Source organism: Pteropus vampyrus, unplaced genomic scaffold (assembly GCF_000151845.1).
Source record: "Pteropus vampyrus isolate Shadow unplaced genomic scaffold, Pvam_2.0 Scaffold288, whole genome shotgun sequence".
NCBI classification, from domain to species: Eukaryota; Metazoa; Chordata; class Mammalia; order Chiroptera; family Pteropodidae; genus Pteropus; species Pteropus vampyrus.
In genome coordinates this window covers 2,283,717-2,306,379 of record NW_011889069.1, presented here as the reverse complement: position 1 = coordinate 2,306,379, position 22,663 = coordinate 2,283,717, and the positions used below count along the sequence as shown (strand labels likewise).

Genomic DNA, 22,663 nt, shown 5'->3' with positions numbered 1-22,663 from the left:
AAGCTCAGGCTGAGCTTTGCCCACTGCTGCTTTCATCCTCATGCTCTTCATGGAGAAGTTAAAAAGCAGAGTCTAAGGGGCAGGATTCAGAGGTGAGGGGGACTCGGTGGACTTGGAATTGAGCCAGCAATACACAAATATGCCAGAGGAAACCTGCACAAAACCTTCTGAGCCTTTGAACAGAACACTTACCAGGATGACAAGATATGATCATTAAAAGCCTTATGCAGAGACCTCTTTCTTCAATATTATCTCATGTTATTTTAAAGATGAATCTTTGGAATAATAAGTATCATTTGTTATGAAAATTAAGTAATTACAATAAATCACACACATACACACACACACACACACATGTACACACATTCCTAGTGAGAACTCCGAGAATTTTTCCCAGTCCCAATATCTTTTACTTCTCCAGACCTTAAGATCTGTGATAGTTTATTCTCTATTATTTTACATGTGTCCTACAGAGAGCAAAATGAAAAAGCAGCTTAAGGCTAACATCAATTCCTGTTCCAGAAAAAGCTACTGTATTTTATTAGACAACACTCTTTTCCAAGTGCTGCAGTGACCATTCCTCAAGTTCTCCTGAAGGACCCACTTACAAAACCTGTAGAAATGGCACTTATGATCGCACGTATGCCCTTCTTATGAGCTATACTGGAAACAAAGACAATGTGTTGGATTTAGAACTTGCCCAGATTTATATCTTCAACTGCCATTTATCAAAAATGTAGCTTTCCCAATTTTTCTTGCATAAATCTTATAAAATCTGAAATTACTTGACTATTAAATTTTAAAGATTCAAAAGATTAGCGATCTTCCATCTTAACATCTTATATAAAAGATAAGGAAAGGAATCCAACTAGCTGGTAATAGAATATGGACTAGAATCTAGTTCTCCTGATTAGTAGTTCAGTTCTATATTCAAAATACTGCACCGATACTCAGAAATTCCAAATTAGATTCACTGGAAACAAGGTAAGTGCTATGGCCACAGTCAAATTATATTTCTAGGACATTATAGATATTTTGGCAGACAAATAATTCATTTTCAAATAATGCTAACAATTCCTAAAATTCAGAAATAAAGTCATATACTTTCACAATATACTGGAAGCAGATATATAACTTATGGAGACTCGCATGGAGGTAAAATCAACATTCAAAAAACTAAAGCCAAACCAAACCTCCTATATAAAAGATAATGCAACAAAATGCATCAGACATAAATTTTAAGCATGATCTTAACTTGAGCTAAGGAGTTAGAGAGTATTTTCTATAGAAAGCCCTGTTATTCTAGTCACGTGATATGGATATGATGCAAAGGATATGGAGTTGTGGGAGACAGGGAAATGAGAATGAAGATGCAGAGACTCAGAGATCTCAGTCACTTACAAATCATGAGGATACTAATTAGCATTTATTGCTTTAGAGACAGAGTTGGACACTCATGGAAATAAGATTTGAATTAAGTGCAGAGAAAAGTTAAGAATTAAGGCTTTAAAATGTCCTGATTAAGTGGTTATGGGATGACAAAGGAGAAACTAGTATACAATCAAATCTCAGTGAACAATTTCTGAACTAAATTAGTTATGAGATTCAGTTTAAAAAATGCTGGAAAATTATTTAGTGCCTCTCTCAGTTATCACTAATCTCAATTCTTTAAGTTGCTTATCTGATGAAGGCTGGCTGTGTGTGCATATATGCTTGACCAATAGTAGCACAAGAGCATGTAGGCTCATTATGAGGAGAAACTATCTAGTTTGCTACATCTATTCTTTTGTATAGGTTTTTCTCTTCTAGCGAGAAGTACCTCAATTTCTTGCTATTATAAAAATAGAAAATCGTGGATGTTTCCTGATACCACATTTTACATTTTAATCAAACAAATCTGCCCATTAAAGGATCATTCCTATGACTTATTAGTGTGATGATCTCCCCTTCTAAACTCATGGTTCGGGGGTATAAGATAAAGATGGAGTCAGTGCAATGAGCCAAACAGCAATCAGATTTTAGTGTTAATTCATTTGCTAACTTATCTCCAGCTTGAATAACAGTATCTGTCATTTATCATCACCATCATCATCGTCATCATCATCCACAGCAACAAAAATGAACATTTGTAGATCATCGATTGTGACTATAGCTCTAGCTTTGCAAGTCTCGTTCAACAAGACAAGTTAGACATCTGAATCCATTGTGTAGAAGAACTGATGTAGAAAGATTTAACTACAGGAACTTGAGAGCTGTTGCAAATCTCTGTGGCTAGAGAGGAGCAGACATTCTGTTGAAAAGATGAATGGGATTCTACAGGAGTGTTTGGTTAGAGTGGTTAGGGCTTAAACATCCCCCATTACTCTCCCCCGCCTGCCCGCAGATGAGAGTCTCTCATGGGATAAAAATCTGCCAAACATAAATCATGGTTTCCCCAAGGAGCATCCTAATGTAAGTGGGTAGTGGACTGATAGTGACTTATGTCTAAGTCTAAAGGAATCCAGTACTTTTGAAATCCAGGCCAGTCTGTAGTAATGGTCTTCCATTAGTACTTGTACCAAGAAGAATAACTGTAGGCATTATTCAGGATGTATTTCTTTACTTACTCTAATGAACACTATTTTGTCCAGCTCCTGTCTCCTGAGAAGAGATAGCCTGAGAATTGTCCCTATGAGCTTCTAGCAAAGCCATGTCCTCCTGGATTGAAATTTAAATCTGGTTGAAAGCCCTTGCTCAGGAGCACCTAAATGGTCTCTTTAAATACTAGAATTCAGAAGATTGGGGCTCATGTGGCACACTAAGCAGAATATGAGAGGAAACCCCTCTTGAGGCAGGATAGATAAGGAAGTTCTCTTACCTGGTGAACCCATCAGTCATAGCTAAGCTGGTTTTATAAAGGACATGCTCTTAAATAAATAGAGTTCTAAAGAACCACAATACAGGAAGGAATATTGAGTTGGCACACAGGTAAAATGAAGTCCTCACGAATGTCACTTTACAATGTTGGCATTGTCACTTTACAAAGGTGACTGACCAGCCACTCCTGGGAGGATGATGATAGAGTGGTCAAAGCATGCTTAGTCAATATAAAAGAGATAGTTCTGATTCGGGTAGAGGTCATATGCCACTGCATTCTGGTCCCAGCATAGCTTTAGAAGCATCTCTTTGCAGATGCCTGGATATATATTATTTAAAAGTGTTTCTAGGCTCGTAATTAGCAATATAGAATTAACTGTGTATTTCCCATCCTATTCTAGTGAACCATGATCTGCACCTAAATCCTCTGGTCAGTGTCTGGTCATAGGTTTCATGCATGAGAGAGATAGTAATTCACACCAGTCCACTTTTATTCTAAAGAGATAAACACAAGTCCCTGGACTTTAGCAGTTCTGTAACATGAGGGAGAAATTATACTAATTCAGTTGAAATCTGTGAGGCTTGGCCAGTCTGTTCCTGATCATACTGCTGGGAAGAAGTTGGGGTATCTGGCACCTGGTGGTGGGGATGGAAGGGAAGAAGGGCACAAAAAAACCATGAAGTCAACAATCTTTTCTCAGTTTTGCTAGCAACCACCGGAAATGAATTGACTTCTTTGCAAACATTTTCTACTGCTCTCAGGTAGAATTGACCTCTGAGGACACAAGTACAATAATTCCTGAGTGTTTTAGCTCTGACCTGATTTCTTCCTGTCAGTGAATCTTGAGCTACTATTTAATTCTCAGAATCAGTCAGAACAGCTCAGAATTATTTGAACATTATTTTGTATCAAAATCTACCTTCCCTCAATCTGTGGTTTGACAAGCTTTGGGGAGCAGGCATGGAGGAAATAGAATCCCTAAAATATCAGTTGATGGGATTCAGGATTATTCAATACCAATCCACAATCTATCAAGTGTTTTCTTTTCTTTTTTTTTCTATTTCTTTTGTGATAGCTGCACTATGCTGCCTTCCAGATAATGACACATAAAAGCCTCTCCCTAACTGGACTTGATATTTTTACCAGGTTATGAGGTTACGTGTTTAGACATAGCAGGATGCTGCCACCTTTGGACAGGACCTTCTGAAGGCATTGGAGACAAAGTCCCTGTGAGACCTACCCCACCCTCACTTCTGTTAGGAGGATGAAGGTGATTTTCCAACTGTCCTGTCATCAGAGCACATACTGCAGAAAAAGCCCCACTCACCCCAAGGAGGGGTCTAAAGGACAGTAGTTTGAGTCAAGAGCCCATCACCCTCCATGTTCTTTACAACTGAGCCAGCCAGGCTGTGTTCCTCCTCACCCTCCCACCCCGCACTTGATAATGAGGTACCACACCAGATGAAGAGGGACATGGAACACTTTTTAATGTCAAGTCAGAGACAACCCCTCCCTCCCCTAGACCCCGACCCCACTTTTCCTCATCACATCCAGGCCCCCTCCCCGAGGCCTCTCTGGTTCCCAGACTTCAGGGGAGGAAAAAAGGTTATCTAAAAACTGCGTTTCTTCTCTTTCATACACACGCACACAAAGGTGGAAAATTAAATAAAATAAACCAAGAAGATTCAATTGTCCAGTGGTCACAAAGGCATCGGAGATCCCCATACGGGCTAAAGCAAGTGGTTACTGACTGGTTAGTTGGTTCAGCTGCTTTTGTTCATGATGAAGAAACGAGGTGCCTGTGATGGCCTCTGAGAACCACATCTGGAAAAGATGCTATATCTGGTATTAGTGTTTTTTTCTCTTTTCACTTTTTAGAAATGTCTCTGACATGTAAATAACCCAAGAAAATAAAAAGGCAGGAGCTGATTACACAATTACCAGTAAACTCTATCATCTTTTAGAAGATCAACACACAGCTAACGCCATATACAGCATGCAGTAATGTCTGAGAAAGGACCCTGCTGAGAAATCAAATGGCTAGAACTCTAACAAAAAAAATATATGTATATATATTTATATACTGTATAATATATGTCATCAAAAGAATCATAGCCCACAAACTCAAGATACAGTGCAGATCACCCTTCCATTTCTAAACAGCATGTAGAAGCATAGTATTGTCTGCATTAAATGCCTGAATAAGGAGAAATCTGTAGCGCTGGTGGAGATGTTCATTAAATTATATGTGTTTTTTTTTTTGGTGGATTTGCCAAATCCTCACCAGGTGGTTAATGCCTGGTGTGTGATCCACCAGTTGTAAACCTAGTTAAGAAGTGCACTATTCATTTTTAATGTTTAACAAACATACTTCTCTTCACCCCTTTCATCTGTGTATTTTTTTAGTTTTGTCTTGTTTTTGCACTAAGTTCTAGACTGATATCAGAAAATATAATTAATAAAATTAATAATGAATCAGAATCCCTTTATGATCCTTGATGTCCATGTAGTAAAAAAAAAAACAAAAAAAAAAAACAAAAAAAAACGTTTAACAATATCTTTTGTGACTGTTGACTGTGGGATTTTTGTAGCTTTCAGGCTGTCTTGTTTAGTTTTCTTTTTATTTATTTATTTTTAAATTTGCGTTTCATAACACACACAGTAGTGGCACAGTCTACGAAAGGGCCTGCAGTCGCACATCTGGGCCACACATCTCACTCTGTGTTCGTCTGTATTGATCGATTGAATTTGGGATGGCCGACTCCAGAATTTTCCTTGGTGGGGGACACTTTAGTGGGCAGAGTAGCTGAGACTTCGCCCATCCTGGAAACAAAGAGGTCACACAGTGCAGCTTGCGGGTGGGTCCAGAGACTGGTGTGTGCTCTTCCCATTTGGGAAAAGAAAGAAAACTCAGCTGTACCTACATATCTGCAAGGCCTGCAGGGCGATTTTCAAATTCCTTTTTCTATGTGTTTTTCCAAAGTATTCTTTGTTCCCCTCCCTCGAATTTGTATCTCATTAGGCTCTGTTTCTCAGAATTTCATTTGATTATATCTTATTTAGAAACATGTTTGCTCTTGTTGCTGTCAGCGTTGCCGTTGCTTCAGTGTTGGTGGTTGCAGTAGCGGCAGCTTTTCCCCGGTGGGGGAAGTGGCATTCACATCAAAATTTGAGGAGTAGAAAGACCAGGAGAGGTAGCAGCCAAATGCAGCCGGCCCTCCTCGACGTCCCATTGTTCACTTCACTGACTGCACCCGGGCCTGTGGAGAGAACACCCTTGTCACAAGCAGGTAGTATGAGAGAGAACAGCCATTGCCTGGTCTGCTGTCTTTAGGCCTCGCCTCTGACAAGGCATCTTTCTAACTGGGAGCATTTGCTCTGCCAGCTCCATATGTAGGGGGCTGCATTAGAAATGAACCTTCTAGAGCTTTGATCCCATGGCTGCACACAGTGTAAAGGGGAGCCTTCCCTAGCAAGGAGAGAACATGAGGCTCAGGTTAAAGTATGCTGATGGCCACTACTCCTTTACTGTGTCATAACATGCTAAGGCCATGGCTCAGGGTCAAGTTCAAGAAGAAAGTGGCAGATTGATAATCCTCCTATGCAGAGCTTCAATAAAGTAAGGCCCCACATTATAACCCAACCACTTCTGAGTACTGCCTGCCTTAAACATTCACATAACCCTCCAGCTGCTCCACCTGTTATTCCGGAAATGACCTGTTGGACTCCACAATCTGCCTCCCTGCTGCTGTTGCATGGGACTCAGCATCCTTCTGTCAATCACTGCATCTCAGGGCGGGGCACTGGGCTTCCACCTGGAGCACTTGGCCTCTTCCCCATCTGGCCTTGGTAACAGCAGACCTAGCTCAAGTATCACATGCCTGAAAAGCCAAAACCAGCTCACATGAAGTGGAGGTGGGAACAAGTAAAGAAGCAGGTGGCCTTTTGCTGTGTCCATGGAAATAAAGGAAGGTTTATGTGAACACTGGGATGCAGGACCTGCCATGGAGTATGTCTGTGAGTGGGAGATGGATGGCACACTTCCCTATGAGGCATACACTAACCTGGCCTGCTAACAGATACTCTTTGAGATGAAGCCAAATATGAGAGGCAAGGAAACTGCAGTCATAAAATTCCCCAGCAGCTTTCCTATAATTCTGAGACATTAGTTTTTTGGCAACCACATCCTGGTGGCCAAGAACGCCCACAACCAATGGAACTATGATTTATGAGCAGTACACACGGTTTGGATGCCCAGATGAATTAGGTCCCCAGTGAAGTAGGTTAACTTCTCAGACTGAACTTCCTCTGGCATGCTCTGTTGCATTGAATTTAATGGATATATTTAAAGCTGGTATCCTCACTAAGACCGTGTCCTCAACAGGGGTGAAGAAACAACCAAAACCTTTTTGCCTGACTTGGATGCTGAGCATCGGAGACACTTTGGGCTAATGCAGATCAGCATCGGACCAGGCTTCTTGATTCCATATGAGATTATTCCATCAAGTCCCAGAACTCTTGGCTTGGAAGCACTGTCCATATGATCATATTTCTTAGATCTTTAAGACAAATCTCTGATTATGGGGCAGTAGCTAAAGAGACATGAGTTTGAAATGCACCATGTCGTCCAACCTCATGTGTTCCTGTGGTCTGAGTCACAGTATTCCCAAGGCCAGAACGTCTTGGTAGTGCAAGTTTTCCTGACAAGAAGCAAAAAGGGGCATATTCTACTCTCTTCCCTGCAGGGAGGTGAACTTCCGGGCAACAGAAAACTGAAGGCATCTGCCTTCGTCCATTACTCTGTTCTACACAGCCTTCTTTGGAATCCCAGGAGAGAAGCCACTCCTCAATGCCTTCTAGGGTGAGAAGTTAGGTTTCTCTCCTGTGAAAAAGCCCTAATGCTCTGGCCACTCCAAAATCCTTCACAATAAGACCCTTGCCTATGCCTGAGGCTGATTCTAAGACACAAAGTTTGTTTCTTAGTCCCCAGGACCAGCAGACCTTTGTGGGAACCAGGTTGTTTTTAAGCTGGGAAGAGATAAGCTGCATTCCATCTTCTCAAGTGTGCACAGCACACTGACTCTGAATGTGTTCTACATGCCTGGCACACAGCGCTCCTGGCCAGACATGCAGCTATTGGTGGAGACTCTTTTACTCTTTCATCTATTTTGCTTTCCTTAACATTCACACATAGCTTTGAAATCCACTCCCCCTCCTCCACTCCATTCATCCCCGCATACTGCCTCCCTCTCCCTTCCCCTGGCCATGGCTAAGGAGATACCCTGTAGTAAAATAGAACTTGGACAAATGACATTTTTCAGCATTTAGATGCTTTCTGTTTCTCCCTTGCATGCTCTCCTTTCAGGGCGACCCAGTCAGTGGATGTCTCCAGGGAGAAGAATAGAGAATGCCACAAGCCAGGCATACAGCCCAGCAGGGGTTTGACTTGGTTATCATGTAAGAAAAGTCAGAAAACCTTGTTTGCAGGCCTAGGACTCTGCAGCACTGCAGGGGAGGCAGCTGTGAGCTGCAAACACCCCCCACAGAGTGCCTCACATGGCTGGGCTGCTCTGCAGGTGCTCTCTCTGGGCTCCTGTGTTCAGTTTCATTGCCAAGGCCCTCGGAGTTTCTTTGTGGTTCATCTGCCTGCTGGGAAGCAGCACAGAGAGCTTGTAGGGAGGGGTCCTGACTTGTTATGAAAGAAAATTCTTCCCATAAAAAAAGGCAAAGGCTATTGAATGTCCCAGAGCCTCTTCTTGGTGTGTTGTTACCCTGGACAAGCTCTTGGGGTTGTTCCTGTCTCCTGTTCCAGGCCAGCAGGATGGGGAAGGCTGTCACTCACTGTGTGAAACCACATGCATCCTGCCCTCACCTCTCCCACACACACTCTCTCCCCTCACCCAGTCCCATCCTTCTATCCAGCATGTCCAGGAAACCTGACCTAATCAAAGCTAAACAGAAGGAGGAGGAGGAGGTAGTCCCTGGAAAAATATGGAGGCAGGAGTGCTCCACACGTCTTCTCAAAGGCAATCTCTGAAGCAGGTCTTTTTTCAACTGACTCCTCAGGATTATTCTTTATGCTAATTCCAGGGCGATGTTTCTACAATTCCAAATTGATCACGCTACGAAACTGCTGGATTTCTACAGGCTTTACAAACTTGCTAACACTCCACATTCCATAATCTGCTTGCTCATCTGCCTCCTTAGCCTCTCTTCCTGCCATGTGTTCTGTTTTTCCCTGTCCCCAACTCCATGCAACACAAGTACATGTTATGTGCATTTCTACACACACTCACACACATGTGCATGCACACAAGAACATATACCATCCAGCCATATTCTCTGTTCTTCTCATCCTTCTCTCTGTTCCTCTGCCTGAAAAACTTACTTCTACTTTTTGTTCCAGATTTTATTCTGGCCCCCAGTTAACTCCTCCAGGCAGCCTCCCTTGACTTGTTGTGGTCTGTTTCCACAGCACCATATGCATCCCACAATTAAATTATTTGTCTAATTTCTGTATTCCCTCCTTTGAGCTTTAAGCACCTTAAGAGCAGGATCTGTGTCTAACTAGGCCCATGAAAGGTATTCCATAAATGTTTGTTGGAGGAAAGAAAGAATCAGAACATTGTGATGCATGTTGACATGCCTATATTTATTCGCCTCTATGGTTTTCTTCCTCTTAAGATTCTAGGTAGAGAATAAAACAAAAACAAAACAAAAACAAACCAACAACAAAACAAATTATTTTCCTGCCTTGCTTATTGTTTTATCTCAATTTTCTCTTCCAAACATCCTTCCCTTTTTTTTCTAATTATTTCCAATAAAAGTCACTTCAAATTCCTGAGGTTGAGAGAAGGTATACATAGAAGTAAAACCATATTGACTGAGGTTTCAAGGAGAGTGCTTGCAGTTGAAAAGGTGTTCCACTTCCTCAAAGAATGCGCATGTACTAGGTGAGGACTATTGTCTGCATTCTGATACGTAGAAACGTAACCTCAGAGAGTTTAAGTGACTTTCCCAAGGTCTCTTGACTTTTGTGGCCAAATACAATTTTCTTTCCATTAACTCATAGTTGCTACTTTGTGTGACTCACACATCTGCAAAGAATGAAGGGTGGAAAGAGAGTGAGGGTCTGGGCCTGCCCCATCTGGGCACTGGTTAATGTGGGAAACACCCATGCCATCCCACACTGACCGGCACATGGAAGAATGCTACAAGTTGAGGACCTTTTGTCCAGGCATGCATGGATCACAGCATAGTGGAGCAAGGTTCTCCTAGAGCCTGTGCTGGCCAGAGTGATGGCTCATCTCACCTGCCTGGTGACACAGCCTACACAGATGAGGCCTCTGTTCCTCATCCAGCCATGCCTCAACTCTACGTTGGACGCCTTTATTACCTCTATCTCATTAGAGAGCTGCAGAGGCCTAAAGAGACTAATTATCAGGACAGTTAGTGTCCCAGAACTGTGATGAGTTTTGGAAACATCTGGCAGGAATGAAAGCCTCAAATGAGACACATTTTATTCATAGCGAAGTAACTCACACAAGAACTTCCCCCTTCCTTCCACTTTCCCCTCCCTCCCACCACTTTCCCTTCCAGGAGAGAGAGAGAGAGAGAGAGAGAGAGAGAGAGAGAGAGAGAGAGGCAAAGGGTAGCATGCAAGGCCAAGGTCTAAGAAGATCATTGCATTAGAGCATCCATGTGCAAGGAAAGATGCAGGCCTGGCACAGAGGCACCTAGACAGGGAGCTATTCCAGGCACTGACAGGTGCTCATTAGTGCTGCCAGCAGAGAAGTTAGACTTCTACAAGTGGAAGCTACCCAGAGAGAATGGAAAGTCTTTGGGGATAGGTTAATCTAAATTGACACAGAGACAGCCCAAAGTCAGGGAGGGGGCACACTAGGTTGCTTTCTGGGGTTAGCTCAGAAGAGAAGGTACCTTGGAAGGAGGCAAAGAGTTTTGCATACCCCATCCTCACCAAGGCAATAGCTGCCCAGGAAATAAATATACAAACCTTTCCAAGGGGGCAGGGCTGTAGTTTTCACTTCTAAAAAAAATTAAAAACAAGCCACTGTTAAAGTAGAAAGCAGTCGGAGGCACTTGTGTTGCCAGAAGATGGTTTTGGGAGTGAGCCAGCACTCCCAGCCCTCTTGCATTTGCCTCTTGCTGTCCTGACCACATCTCAGCCCTCATATGTGCACCCCTCTGGTTTACTGGAAAGTCATTTGCTATAATGATTGAGCTGGGGAAAAATATGAATGATGTTCAGATTGGACTGCTGACCCAAAGAGAACCAACACATCTACTTTGTTTTAGCAGAAGAATTGGGTGTACTTCAAGCCTTGAGGTCCCACGCCAATAAACACTTCCTCGTAGAACAACTTTCTTCCTTTGGCCACCCAACTATCCTCAAATTAGTTCAAGTTTGTAGGCCTTAAGTATAAAATTGGCAGATACATATAGATTACACTATAGTAATTTGAACATAGGTTCCCATTCTATGTTTGAGGTGTAAAAATTTGACTGGAATCCATGTATGCATCTTAAAAACACAGCTGAGCTAGATTGCGTGTGCCAGAGAAACTCAGATCTTGGCCATCAGACTCTCTTGATGAGTCAGGCTATAGCAAGCTGGCCCAGAGGGCTTCCTCTCTATGGGCCAACCTGAGTCTATGAGACCTGCATCTATGCTGTTATACTTGAACTTGCTGGGACCTACCAATGGAAATACTGGAAATTCAGTTCCTCTCTGCTGACTAGACCATAAAAAAAAACCCATTTCCCCAACTCCAAGCTCTCAGAACAATCCACAGAGTCTTTCCTGATAATATCAGATGCCTTGACTGGCATGAAGTGGTGATAATATAACCCTTTCCTCTCTCTTTAGCTAGGTGCCTCTGTAGTTGTTCACCTGGGATATAAGGAGGATATAATACTTTCCACAATGTATCCACATATCAAATCACCATGATGTACACTTTTAATATCTTACAATTTTGTCATTATACCTTAATAAAGCTCAAAAAAGAGAAAATGACATTAAAGTCTCTTGCATTGTGGTGATACCATTCTCTGTGCAAAGGTCTTCACGTGCAAAAGAAAAGACAACCTAGATATAACGTGACCTACATTCAACTAAAACATTTGCCCATCCTTTTGCATTCAAGCTCTCAGTCTGTTGTTTAAAGAGAACTGGGATATATCTCTCCTGATCTAAGTGGACATTAGCAACCCTGAGAAGCCACTTTCAAAAAATGTAAGGGGTGCTCTATGATCAAAGATCAAAGGGGTGATTCCAAAAAGATTTATGTAAAGTCAGGATGGCAGAAAAAAAGTCAGGAGTGCTGGTGCCATGTTGTCTGTGTGTTTAGCGAGGACAGTCCCTTGGAGTGACTGCTGGGTCTTAGAAATAAGACCAGAAGCTAAGGAGGGACTATTTTCAAGAACTGTTTCATTCAGATACCACGGTCTTGAGTCTCTCAGTACCCAGAAGGACAGTAATTGGAAGGAGGGAGGGCAGTCTGAAGAGATACTCTTGGAGGGATAGTCACAGATCTTTCACCTCAAATCATAAGCAGTGCAAGTGTGAGGTCCATAGAGTAACTAGTGTGCTGGTTTAGACTACTGGAGGAAGGACACAGAGGAGGGTTCTATTTAGTAGTTTGGCTTGTTGTAACTATCAGAAGATGAAATAAATTGATAATATAACCTCTGCACTGTTTTAGGTATAAGATGTGATTTTTCTATAAGGTAAAGATCTGAAAATAATTATTTCCATCCAACTACCTTTTATTTTTATTTATTTGTTCATTTTTTACCATGAACCTCTAACACATGCTACTTGAAAGAAAGTTAACACTCTTTTGGGCCCACCTAGGTAAAGGACTATTTGACATTCACCCATGACTTTAGCTAGAACTTACTTTTGGGCTTTCCCAGGTAGCAGTGTTTCAATTCTTCTAGTTAACTAGAATGTGTTCTTGCCCTGGCTAATATCTCACCACAATAAGTGGGAAATGTGGCCAAGATGTCCTTTTATATTTGCTCTAAACCCCTAATGGTGCACTTTCACCCATTCCCATTGATTTGTTACTAAGAAGAGATGTAGAAATGCTAACACTCTCTTCTGTATCATGCTTGATGTGCTATCACTGTTGGTTCCAGCTTCTAGAAGTACAAGTCTTACTCGAGCTCTGAAAATGAGCACCAGACATAAGCTCAAGTCTTTAAGTTAACCTTTGGCTATCAAGAAAATTAACAATCCCTAGAAATCCAAGCCTGTATTTTCCTCACTAAGAGCTTGACTGAAATTTGTGATCTTTTGTTGTTGTTGTTGTTGTTGTTGTTGTTGATATACTAATGAGAAGCCAGGTAGAGTGGGAACAAAATATTCAAAAGAAAGAGTGAATGAAAGAAAAAAAAAAACCAAAAAACTTCTCATCAAATCTTTAAGCCAGTATCTTTTGTCAATCTGTAAGTGATCTTTTGCCATCAAAGCCAATGCTCCTAGATAAAGTCAGGTACTTATGTGAGCCCAAAGCTGCTGTCTGAGACTAGTAGGCAAAGAAGTGCTGGTTTTTGTCAGGATGGATAGGTAAACCTTCTATAAAGAGGTAATAACATTGTTTATACCTCTGGTATTTAGACACATGTGCCATAGAAAACCTAACTGCTGGATGGCTGGACCTAATTAACTATCTTTATTCCTCCACAGGAAAGAACTAATCATCTCTCCACTGCATTTTTTTTCCTGCTGATACAGTTTACTTTAGTCCCCATTCTTTAATAAGTTGGTTTGGTGGTCACTATGATGTTCTTAAGCATTAATCAGCCAACATTTCCCAGCCCACTGATACCATCAACTCTGACTTAATGCCTAGGACATAAAAGACAAAGGGCCCAGTGGATAGGAAATGAACATTCACATAGCCACTGAGTCTGCAGTGTGGGCTCCAGCTCTCTAGCCTGTGAGGGATGGTGGCACATCCCTGAGTTCTTATTTATCACACCAGGAATCCTGCACCACCAAATATTAATATGGGAGTGGTAACATACAATCTGTTGTGTTTGTAAAATAAAAGGGGAGCAGAGAAATACTTCAAGGGTGTCAGAAAACGCTGAGTAGGAATAAAATTCTTTTATCAGAATCTTTCTGGTCCATTCAGATATGGAGTGGCAAAATAGCTAAGAACTTCTCTTAAAGCCAAGTGTTTCCTGTACTTGATATTTCTGAGATAAGATGGGCATAACTTGGGAATATTCCTTGAGAAAATAGGCAGTCTCTATTCTATGGGAGACCAGCAAAAGAGGAGGAAATAAAAAAAAAAAATTAACCCAGATAAATGAGAAAAATGTCCCAGGTGCAAATCTGTTTTCTCTAAAATATTCTTTAGTTGTACAAGAGTCCAACAGCTATACTAAAGACCACACTAATCCAAATATGGAATTATTCCAGATGTCTACAATCTACAACTTCTGTCCCTGACCAATTGCTTTGCGTTCAATAAGAAGGATGAGGAGTTGAGAGCACCATGAGTGCATACAAACTCATAACTGACAGCAGAGGGAAGTGAGGCAGGACAGTTTGTTTCACCAAGTGGAGCCTCAAAATGAAGTCCCTCTGCTCCTGGTTCTGCACTCAGCAGCCAGATAGTGATTTGTTTATTTCCGGCTGACTTTGTTCTTGTTGTCTTTGGTGTGGGCCAATGTTCCCACTCTCAGTTGGGTACACCTTCAGTTAAATACTAACTCCTTAGCAACCACTACATGTTTTAAAAGCTCCTGTTCTCTCTGAGAATGAAAAACTAAATGATCAGAATGAGCTTAGTCACTTCTAAAAGCACATCCTGTAGCAGTAACGTTTTAGCTCCAGTCTTTCACACTTCCCTTGCACCATTTATGTCAGCTATTTTTCTACTGCTCTCTATTTTAGATCTGCGAATTAGCTTCACACAGGGGTTCCATAAACATAAGTTGAATCATAAGGTGAACCTGAATGCTTCCATTGACTTCATTTTTTCTATTTCTTTGTTTCATTTTCCTGTTTGTGACTCATCATCATTGCACTCTACATCACTAAGGTGAATAATGCAGCCTAAATTTTTTCCATGATAAAAGTATTTTCCTTCATCTGTCAAACAGCATCCCAAGTAATTAATTTTCTTCCGTCTTCTCCCTGACCTTCCAAATCTAATGCCATCCTCCAATGATTGTGCAGAGAGATGTGAATGGATGAAAAGGATGGAGATGAGGTAGGATGCAAAAGGTCAGGAGATTAGGGTAAGAGGTGGAAAAATCTAATCCCCTCATTGTCTTCACAGCTGCCTTCCTGCTGGGCTAGCTTATGGTTGGCACTGTCCTTAGGAGGAGAAAAGCAGCACATACGGCATGCATTATATTCTACCACTCAGGCTAGGCCCACTTCTGCCCAAATGCTTAGTCACAGTCTTAATGAATTATTCACGCTAGGCTAGTAGACCTTGAGAAAATTTGAAAGGCTGTGCAAACAGAGGCAAAAGATGCCTTACATTGGGAAGTGCTTTAAGTGGAAGAGGATGTAAAGAGGCTGGGAGAAGGGCTTGAGAAATGAGTTAATGAACCCCTATGACGTTACGCTGAGGGAAGTCCTTGTCTTTCAGCTTGCATCTGGTGACTGGACTTCAATGATTCACATGCACCTAGCAGTTTTCAAGCTTTTTAAACTTCAAGCCATTTTAATATGAATTTTCAAATGAATGTTAGAACAACTCTAAGGTAGATAACGCAGACCAATTCCATTTTATAGAAGAGGAAATTGAGTCTAAATAATGTTTAGTGACTTGTCCAAGAGCATAGAATTACCTAATGTCAGACTCTGAACTACAACGCAGTGGCATCCCACTCCAGAGGACTGCTTACTGACCAGCAGAAATGCTGTGCCACACCTACCTTCCTCCTTTGGAGAATCTCCCTGTGAACAAGTTGATGCATTTTAGAGATTATTAGAATCATCAGGTACTTTGTGTTTGCTTCTTTGCTGAGAGGCCGTCACTAGGACTATTGTTATGACAATTGCCCAGTGGGTTGGAGTTGTCTTCTTGTTGGTTCAGACTCACTCTCTCTCAATCTTTTGCCTAGCACAGGTCTCTGGGCTTTGTGATGTTAAGGATGTTTCTTTTCTTTTCCCAATCCCAGCCCTTCTGGGGAAGTGTGGGCAAGGGATGAACAGAGAAAAGGGAGCTATTCTTAGAGTTTCACCAGCTGCCAATATCTATCTTAGCTTCCACTGACATCCTCTAAGCAACTTTACAGATAGGAGCCTCAGGTAATGCACAGAGGGGTAGGGAAATGGAGAGAGGGAATGGGGGCTCTCGGAGAAAGGGGACAGGGGAAAACCATAAAGCAAGGGGGATACTGACCTTGCAACAAAGTTGAGCTTGTAGGCTCATTTAGTTCTAAATCGGGTGAGGGACATACAGGAGAGAAAAATGAAAACAAACACATATATTATATACAGTAGCTATATATTTGTCATATATAGTTTGTATACTGCATTTCACAAACATTTCTGGAGGAATGAATAAATAAAGGAAGACATAGAAACCAAAGGTGGTAGTACAAGATGCAACATGAGAAACACTAAAGTGCTTTATGCTTCTAAATTTGGATGTGATGGTTGGGAAGTGAGGGAGCGGCCCGCTTGTACATTTTTCCAGTGCATATGGATTTGCCCTTATCTTGTGCTGAGTTGGGTACTGATTTGGTAACGAAGGACCGTAGTCTTTTCAGATTAGATTTCTGTCCTACATCTTCACTCCATTGTTTCACTTTGGGATACCAACTTCAGGAATTTCTGCTCCCAAGACATCACTGCAGGAACAAGATCCCCCCAGGAACTATTGTGATTCAGGATTATGGGAGCAGAACTCTCTGGGTCCCCTGTCATCTCTGCAGTATTAGGGATCAGGTGCTCAGAACTCTATTGGTCTGTGACAGGAAGGCCACCCTGGCCCCCACTGGCTTAAGTACCCTCAAAGATACTGGCCACAATGGGAGTCTCTCAGCACCGGCATTCCTCACTTTTCAACTTTCAGGTCAGATAGAGAGGGTGTGCGGTATAGATACAAGTTGGTGGTAAAATAGTGAAATTCAGCTGACTTTTTGTGATGCTCTAGAAGAATAAACTTCATCACAAAGTTTTTATATTTGCATTAAGTCAGTGCTGCTTTCCAACCTGTTTGATGACTCTGAGCTGAGGGGTCTTCTGATAACGGGAAATTACACGGAAAACTCCCTGATAAGGTGACTTTGTCAAAAGGCCTTATTGATGGTGAACCTCATTAATGAGTTTAGGGGCTTCAATGTCTGGACTACCTTTGGCTGGAGCCTATGGATTGGGAACCGCCATCATGCACATTAATAGAATTTCATTAGTTCAATGGAACCATGTCACCCATGCAGCATCTCTATGATGTACTCTTCAGAAATGCTCTCTGAGTTGAGGCTAAAATACTGATGTCTGTTTGATTAAATTTGGAAAATGCTGCTTTTTTCCCTTTTAGAGATTTAGCAGGTAAAGCTCTGGGCACCTCCTGCATTAAAGAACAACTCCACCTGCACCTCGTTCATCTTTGTTTGACCCAAATATTCTAAACTTATTTCAATACATACTATCACTTTTTAATGTATTTTAAAAAGAACCCTGGACTCCAGAAAGCTGGCAATTGTAAGGATTTTCCAAATGCCACACAAGGTGAATGCTGACAGAATGATGGTGGGAGTCGGGTGGGGCAGAGGTTTTAATTGCCACCCATAGGTCTGCTGAAAAAAGCAGATTTATGACACATCCTTCATGGCATTTCTTGTCACAAATGCCAGTTATTTCACTCTTAAAGTTTGCTTTTTCTCCCAGTTCTCATCTTAAGATGGCTTAAGGGGAAGAATCCAGGGAATTAGACAGTAGCGATGAAGTCAATTGCAAAATCAGTTCTTGCATCCTAATCAGAAGAGTGAGGAGGTCAAAAGGGGAGGAAGACTGTTTACCAAAATGATGCCTGCTGTGCGCTGAGAGCCTGGCTTGGGAGGGGTGTCTGGGAAAGCCAGGGAGAGCCTTAGATTTGCAAAGCAAGGGGAGGAGTGGCATCTTTCTAATCCTGGCCCTTCTGTTCACACAGACAGATATCTGCCAAAAAGCCAAAAGGACTGACAAATGTGAGGGGCAATTATGACTTTCCTGTGTCAAAGATGTCAGACAGATCAATCACTCTAATCACAGCTCCGTCCAATCTGGGATCAAGGGCAGCCTTCCCCTTCCCAACCCTCTTGGATAAAGCTGAGCTTTATTTTATGTGCTGGGTAAAAGGGAGATAGAATGTGATTTGGAAGCAGTGATGGGACAATGGGGCAGCAGCACAGGCAGGCCCTTCTGAGCAAACTGGGTGCACTGTGTCAAGGAGGGGATGTGGCAGGGCCAGGTAGTGAAGGCGAGGTACTTAAAGCTATGGAATTTTCAGAATAAAAGGAATTTATATTCTTGACAATTATCTGCTAAACTCCCTCACCTTCCCCTCACCATCACATTCAAGAGTGCTTGTTTACATGGGAGATTGGGGTGGGGGGAAGCGGTGTGATTTGAAAAATCCTAAGCTAACTGAATTTGGTGAGGTATGGAGTTTCCAGTTGTCCCCAAAGTGACTGGAAATTAACCCGGTGGCCTATAGAGAGAATCTACAATCATTGAGGGATAAAGTCATCACTGGAGGCCTGAGGCTGGATCCCTGCTCACTTGTTTGGAACTCTTCTAATCACAGAACTGGGTCTGTGAAGGTGATGGTTTATTTGCTTCCTTTACTTCTTTCTGGCACCAATATCATTGCCAATATGCAGTGAATGCATAGCAATCTGTCTTGCATGTATTAGTCCTTCCATAAATAGTTGTTTAATGAATCAATGCATGAATGACTATGTGGCTTCTGTCAGGATGGTGGCTTGAAGAAATATTTCTTAATCCAGCCAGACAACATCTTTTGACACAGATGGAGCGCTAGGGCATTCCCCATTTTCTCTATTAATTCTCTCTCTAAAACTGATATTATTCAGGATCCCAAAGCCTATGATTCTACTTTTATAAATATAATTCAGCTTCACTTATGTCCCAATGCCCAGAAAAAGTTTCAGAAATGGTAATATTTTACACTAATCCAGTGGATAAAGTATTGAAATAGCAAATGTTCCTCTCTGGACTCTTTCTTATTACACCCATTTATAATCCCCATAGTCAGTTTAGGAGATATCACCGAGGAGAAAAAATTAAATGTCACTTCAACATCTTAAAATTCTTTTTTTTTTTTTCTGTCTCAGGATATTTCCCATTACAGAACGAAACATGAACATTTTTTTTTTCATTTTTTCCCCCTATTCCCAGTATCTACCTTCATACATGTACTAATTATTCTCTCCTCATCCCATTCTTCTCTCTTCCTCTTCTCACTAACCCCTGCCTAACTACTCTTGATTTTCTTCCGCTTTCCTTTCTGAACCTTCCTTCCCAAGTCCTCTTCCTCTACATGGTCCTTTTCCTCTTTCATCGCCCAGCTCAGGGCTCTGTCTTACCAAATAATGTGATGCTGGCATTGGTGTGGCCCAACTTGTTGGAGGCCACACAAGTGTAGTTCCCATAGTCATGCTCAGAGACATTGAAGAAGGTGAGTTTTGAGAGGAAAGGTCGATTTTCCACTTTAACTCCCTTCTTCCCTTCAACCAGTCTGAGGCAAAGGAAAGAGAGATAAAACAAGAGAAAAAAAAAGGTTAGTTTTCTTCTTACAGGAAGAAGACAGACTTGAATTAATGATTGGCTCATCCCCCCTTTCTGACATTATTATAATCACATTTTCCCCCACTCAACTATACAATAAGTTCACACACAATATAATTTTATTTCTCTGCTTTTATGTATGTGCCTGGAGATACTTGTGACACTATACAGACATTCACCTCCTAGTACAGATATTTAAAATCTCTGAAGGCAGGTGCCTTCAACAAATATAATATGTCAGCTGTGTGACATTATTCACACAGTATGTGCTCAAAAGTGTGGACTTAATTGATGTTGATGATGGTGTTAATGAAGATGGTGATGGTTATGATGATGGCCACCTTGAAAATGAAAAACCCCAACTGTAAAGAAAAGAACAACCTGAGGTGCTTGAAGGAACAATGTTTTTCAAGCACCTGGGTAATAAAATTTTCCTTTAAGGCTTGAGGCATTCTACAGATAATACTTTATTCTGGGCAGTGAATAGGAAATAAGAATCAGGGATTGTTTTTATATTAGGGAACTCTGAAAGTCTTGAGAGAGGTAATCTGCCCAGAGTTTCATAGCAACTCAGTTCAGGAGAGATTAGAGATTCCTAAGAATATGACCCTGCAGAGCCAGTCTCCCTAAGCAATCCATTATGGCAGTCCTATATGCTGCAAGGCTTGTATTGGTGGTAGGGGCCACTAAGAAATGTCACAAATAGATATTGGGGAAAACAGTTAAATATACGTATTAGAACCATGGATTCCATTACTGGGTAGAGACAGAGGGTAAGGGGAAACCTACTTGAGGAGTTAATAGGGCCACATCCTCCATTGTAGGAGGTTGTTAGCATCCATTTCTATTAGAATTGCATGTCTACATAGAAATTATGAGACTGATTCTCGTTCTTTTAAAAACTCTAGAAGCTCCTATTTCAGAGAATGGGCTTTAAGCCAACCTTTTCCCTTCCCTGAAACAATCTGTCTTCCTTGCCCAGAAGCTGAGTCTATGCTATGGCAAAAATGAATATTTGTAGGAGAAATAAATCTTTCTGAATGGAGGATCTCAGGGAACATGGTCACAAACTTAAGCTGCCTGTTTAGAGCCTGGCTGAAGCAGGATGCGTATAGTGTAAACCATGTCGAGGTGGATACACATTGGAATAGACTCAGGGGACACGAATTGGGGCAAATGACTGGTGTCAGAGTCATCAAATCGAGAAAGCCAATAGTTAAGGCAGAAATAGAAAGCGAAGCCCAGCAAGACAATGAAGAGAAAATGCTTTGTAAACTATAAAATGTTATTCAATATAATATGTTTCAATGGAGTTAGACATTGAGAACTCCTGCCTGTCTCTGGGTCACAGTAGGTTTTTGGCATAGAGGGCAGCTGCTTTGTCATTATCAGAAGGTCTTATCTCTGTAGGACTGCAGAATAATTCTCTCCACTGCCAAAACTTACAGCAACAGTGACCAGAAGGGAAAGCCAGGTTCTGGCTTTAGTTCTCACTCAACATCTGTCTCCAAGGAAGTCAGAAGGTTGGTTGGAGGAACTTGCCTTGCTTTTCATTATGCAGATTTTCCTCTGGGAGCCTTTCTTTCTCAGAAGCTAGGGGCAGTGAACTGGCCAGATTCCATGAACTTCATTAAAATGTGAGCACTGTCCGAAAGGAATGAGGCGTCCGGCTGTGCTGCCAGACGCCACAGTTATATTTCCAGCTTGTTATGTAGATATTGATCCTCTAGGGGGTGCTGTCCAAAGAAGGTTCTGCAGCCCACCCATCAGGAGGTTTCTGAGAGCTCCTCAAGCTTATTGATCCCATTTGCCATTTTGGTGCCATCCTGGGCTGGAGAGGAAGCCTTCACATCAGAACCAAGCTGTGAATTAGATTTCAGCTCTGTAGTGGGGAGAGACACTTACCCGAAGCAGTTTCCTGCTTGACAGCTCTGAGATGTCTTTAGCTAAAAAAAAGGGCCAACTGTACTTTGCACCACTTTGCAGCTTCTAGGATGACACACTTGCCTTTTCTCTGTGTGCTCACACATTGTCCCATCCCACACCTGGCTTCAGTTTCTTAATGAACCTGTAGATTTTTTATTGGCTCATGTCCCCATGGATGGGTGGCCCTTATTAACTATAGCGTTCCATTTTCTGTCCCTTTGATTGATGACACACAATGGCATGCAATTGAGTGGTGCTACTACATAGTCAAAAGAGACTTCTACCCTGAATTTTGAGAATAATGCTGTCCGCATCACACAGAGTTCTTTGATTTGCCTCAGAAGTCCATTCCTCTCACTAGAAATGCGAGCTAGGTTAGAGCTGATCTTCCCCCAGGCAGATATAAAATGCTCTCTGAGACCTGCTTGGAAGAGGTTGCCTGACAGCCTTAGAGGCATAAAAGGACTGGCCGTGACATAGACCTAAGAGACAGAAATGTTCTTGTTGAACTGGGTGCCAGGAGGACAGACAACTCCATTCGATGGGAGAACACTGGAAATAAATAAATGAGTAGCAAGTGGAAAACTGACCAGAATTAGTGAAGGGGAGTAAAGGAGCAGCCATGAGAAGAACTCAGACAAAGCAAGAATCAAAGCTGCCTGAGCCAGGGGCCTCTGAAACCCTCCATGGTGATACTCTCTGGCTTTCACCTCCTGGGTACCGGCGTGGACTGCAGACCTTCCATGACATGGCGGTCATGCAAAGCAGAGCTCTCTCTTCCTTTTCCTCACCATTGGCCATTTTTTACTACAGCCTGTTCTACTTTCCTCCACATATTTTAAGATTCTGCTTTCCCACATATTTTACTTATATTTCTCTTCTGTAAAGAATTAGAAAAATAGGACATAGCTGATTAGTTTTCTTGAAGACCTAGACAATCGAGGTTCAGGAACAGACCCAAAAGATCCATAGTGTTTTTGTTAATGACCCTTTCTTTCTTTCTTTTCTTTCTTTTCTTCCTTCCTTCCTTCCTTCCTTCCTTCCTTCCTTCCTTCCTTCCTTCCTTCCTTCCTTCCTTCCTTCCTTTC

At 41.8% G+C, this 22,663-nt stretch overlaps 1 protein-coding gene across 4 annotated transcripts in view; it reads right to left on the bottom strand.

Moving 5' to 3' along the window:
• Positions 1 to 4,403: 4,403 nt before the first annotated feature.
• Positions 4,404 to 22,663, bottom strand: part of NTM (neurotrimin) — a 393,348-nt gene continuing 375,088 nt past the window's right edge. Inside the window, exons 6-9 of one of the 4 annotated variants that reach the window (XM_023521051.1) lie at positions 19,448 to 19,599; positions 16,255 to 16,290; positions 10,872 to 10,904; positions 4,404 to 6,117 (exon numbers count right to left, since the gene is read on the bottom strand). In XM_023521051.1, coding sequence (XP_023376819.1) covers positions 6,020 to 6,117; positions 10,872 to 10,904; positions 16,255 to 16,290; positions 19,448 to 19,599 — 319 coding nt within the window. In that variant the 3' untranslated portion in view covers positions 4,404 to 6,019. The remainder of the gene's footprint in view (positions 6,118 to 10,871; positions 10,905 to 16,254; positions 16,291 to 19,447; positions 19,600 to 22,663) is intronic. The other 3 variants (XM_023521052.1, XM_011376219.2, XM_011376221.2) reach the window with 3 other exon arrangements.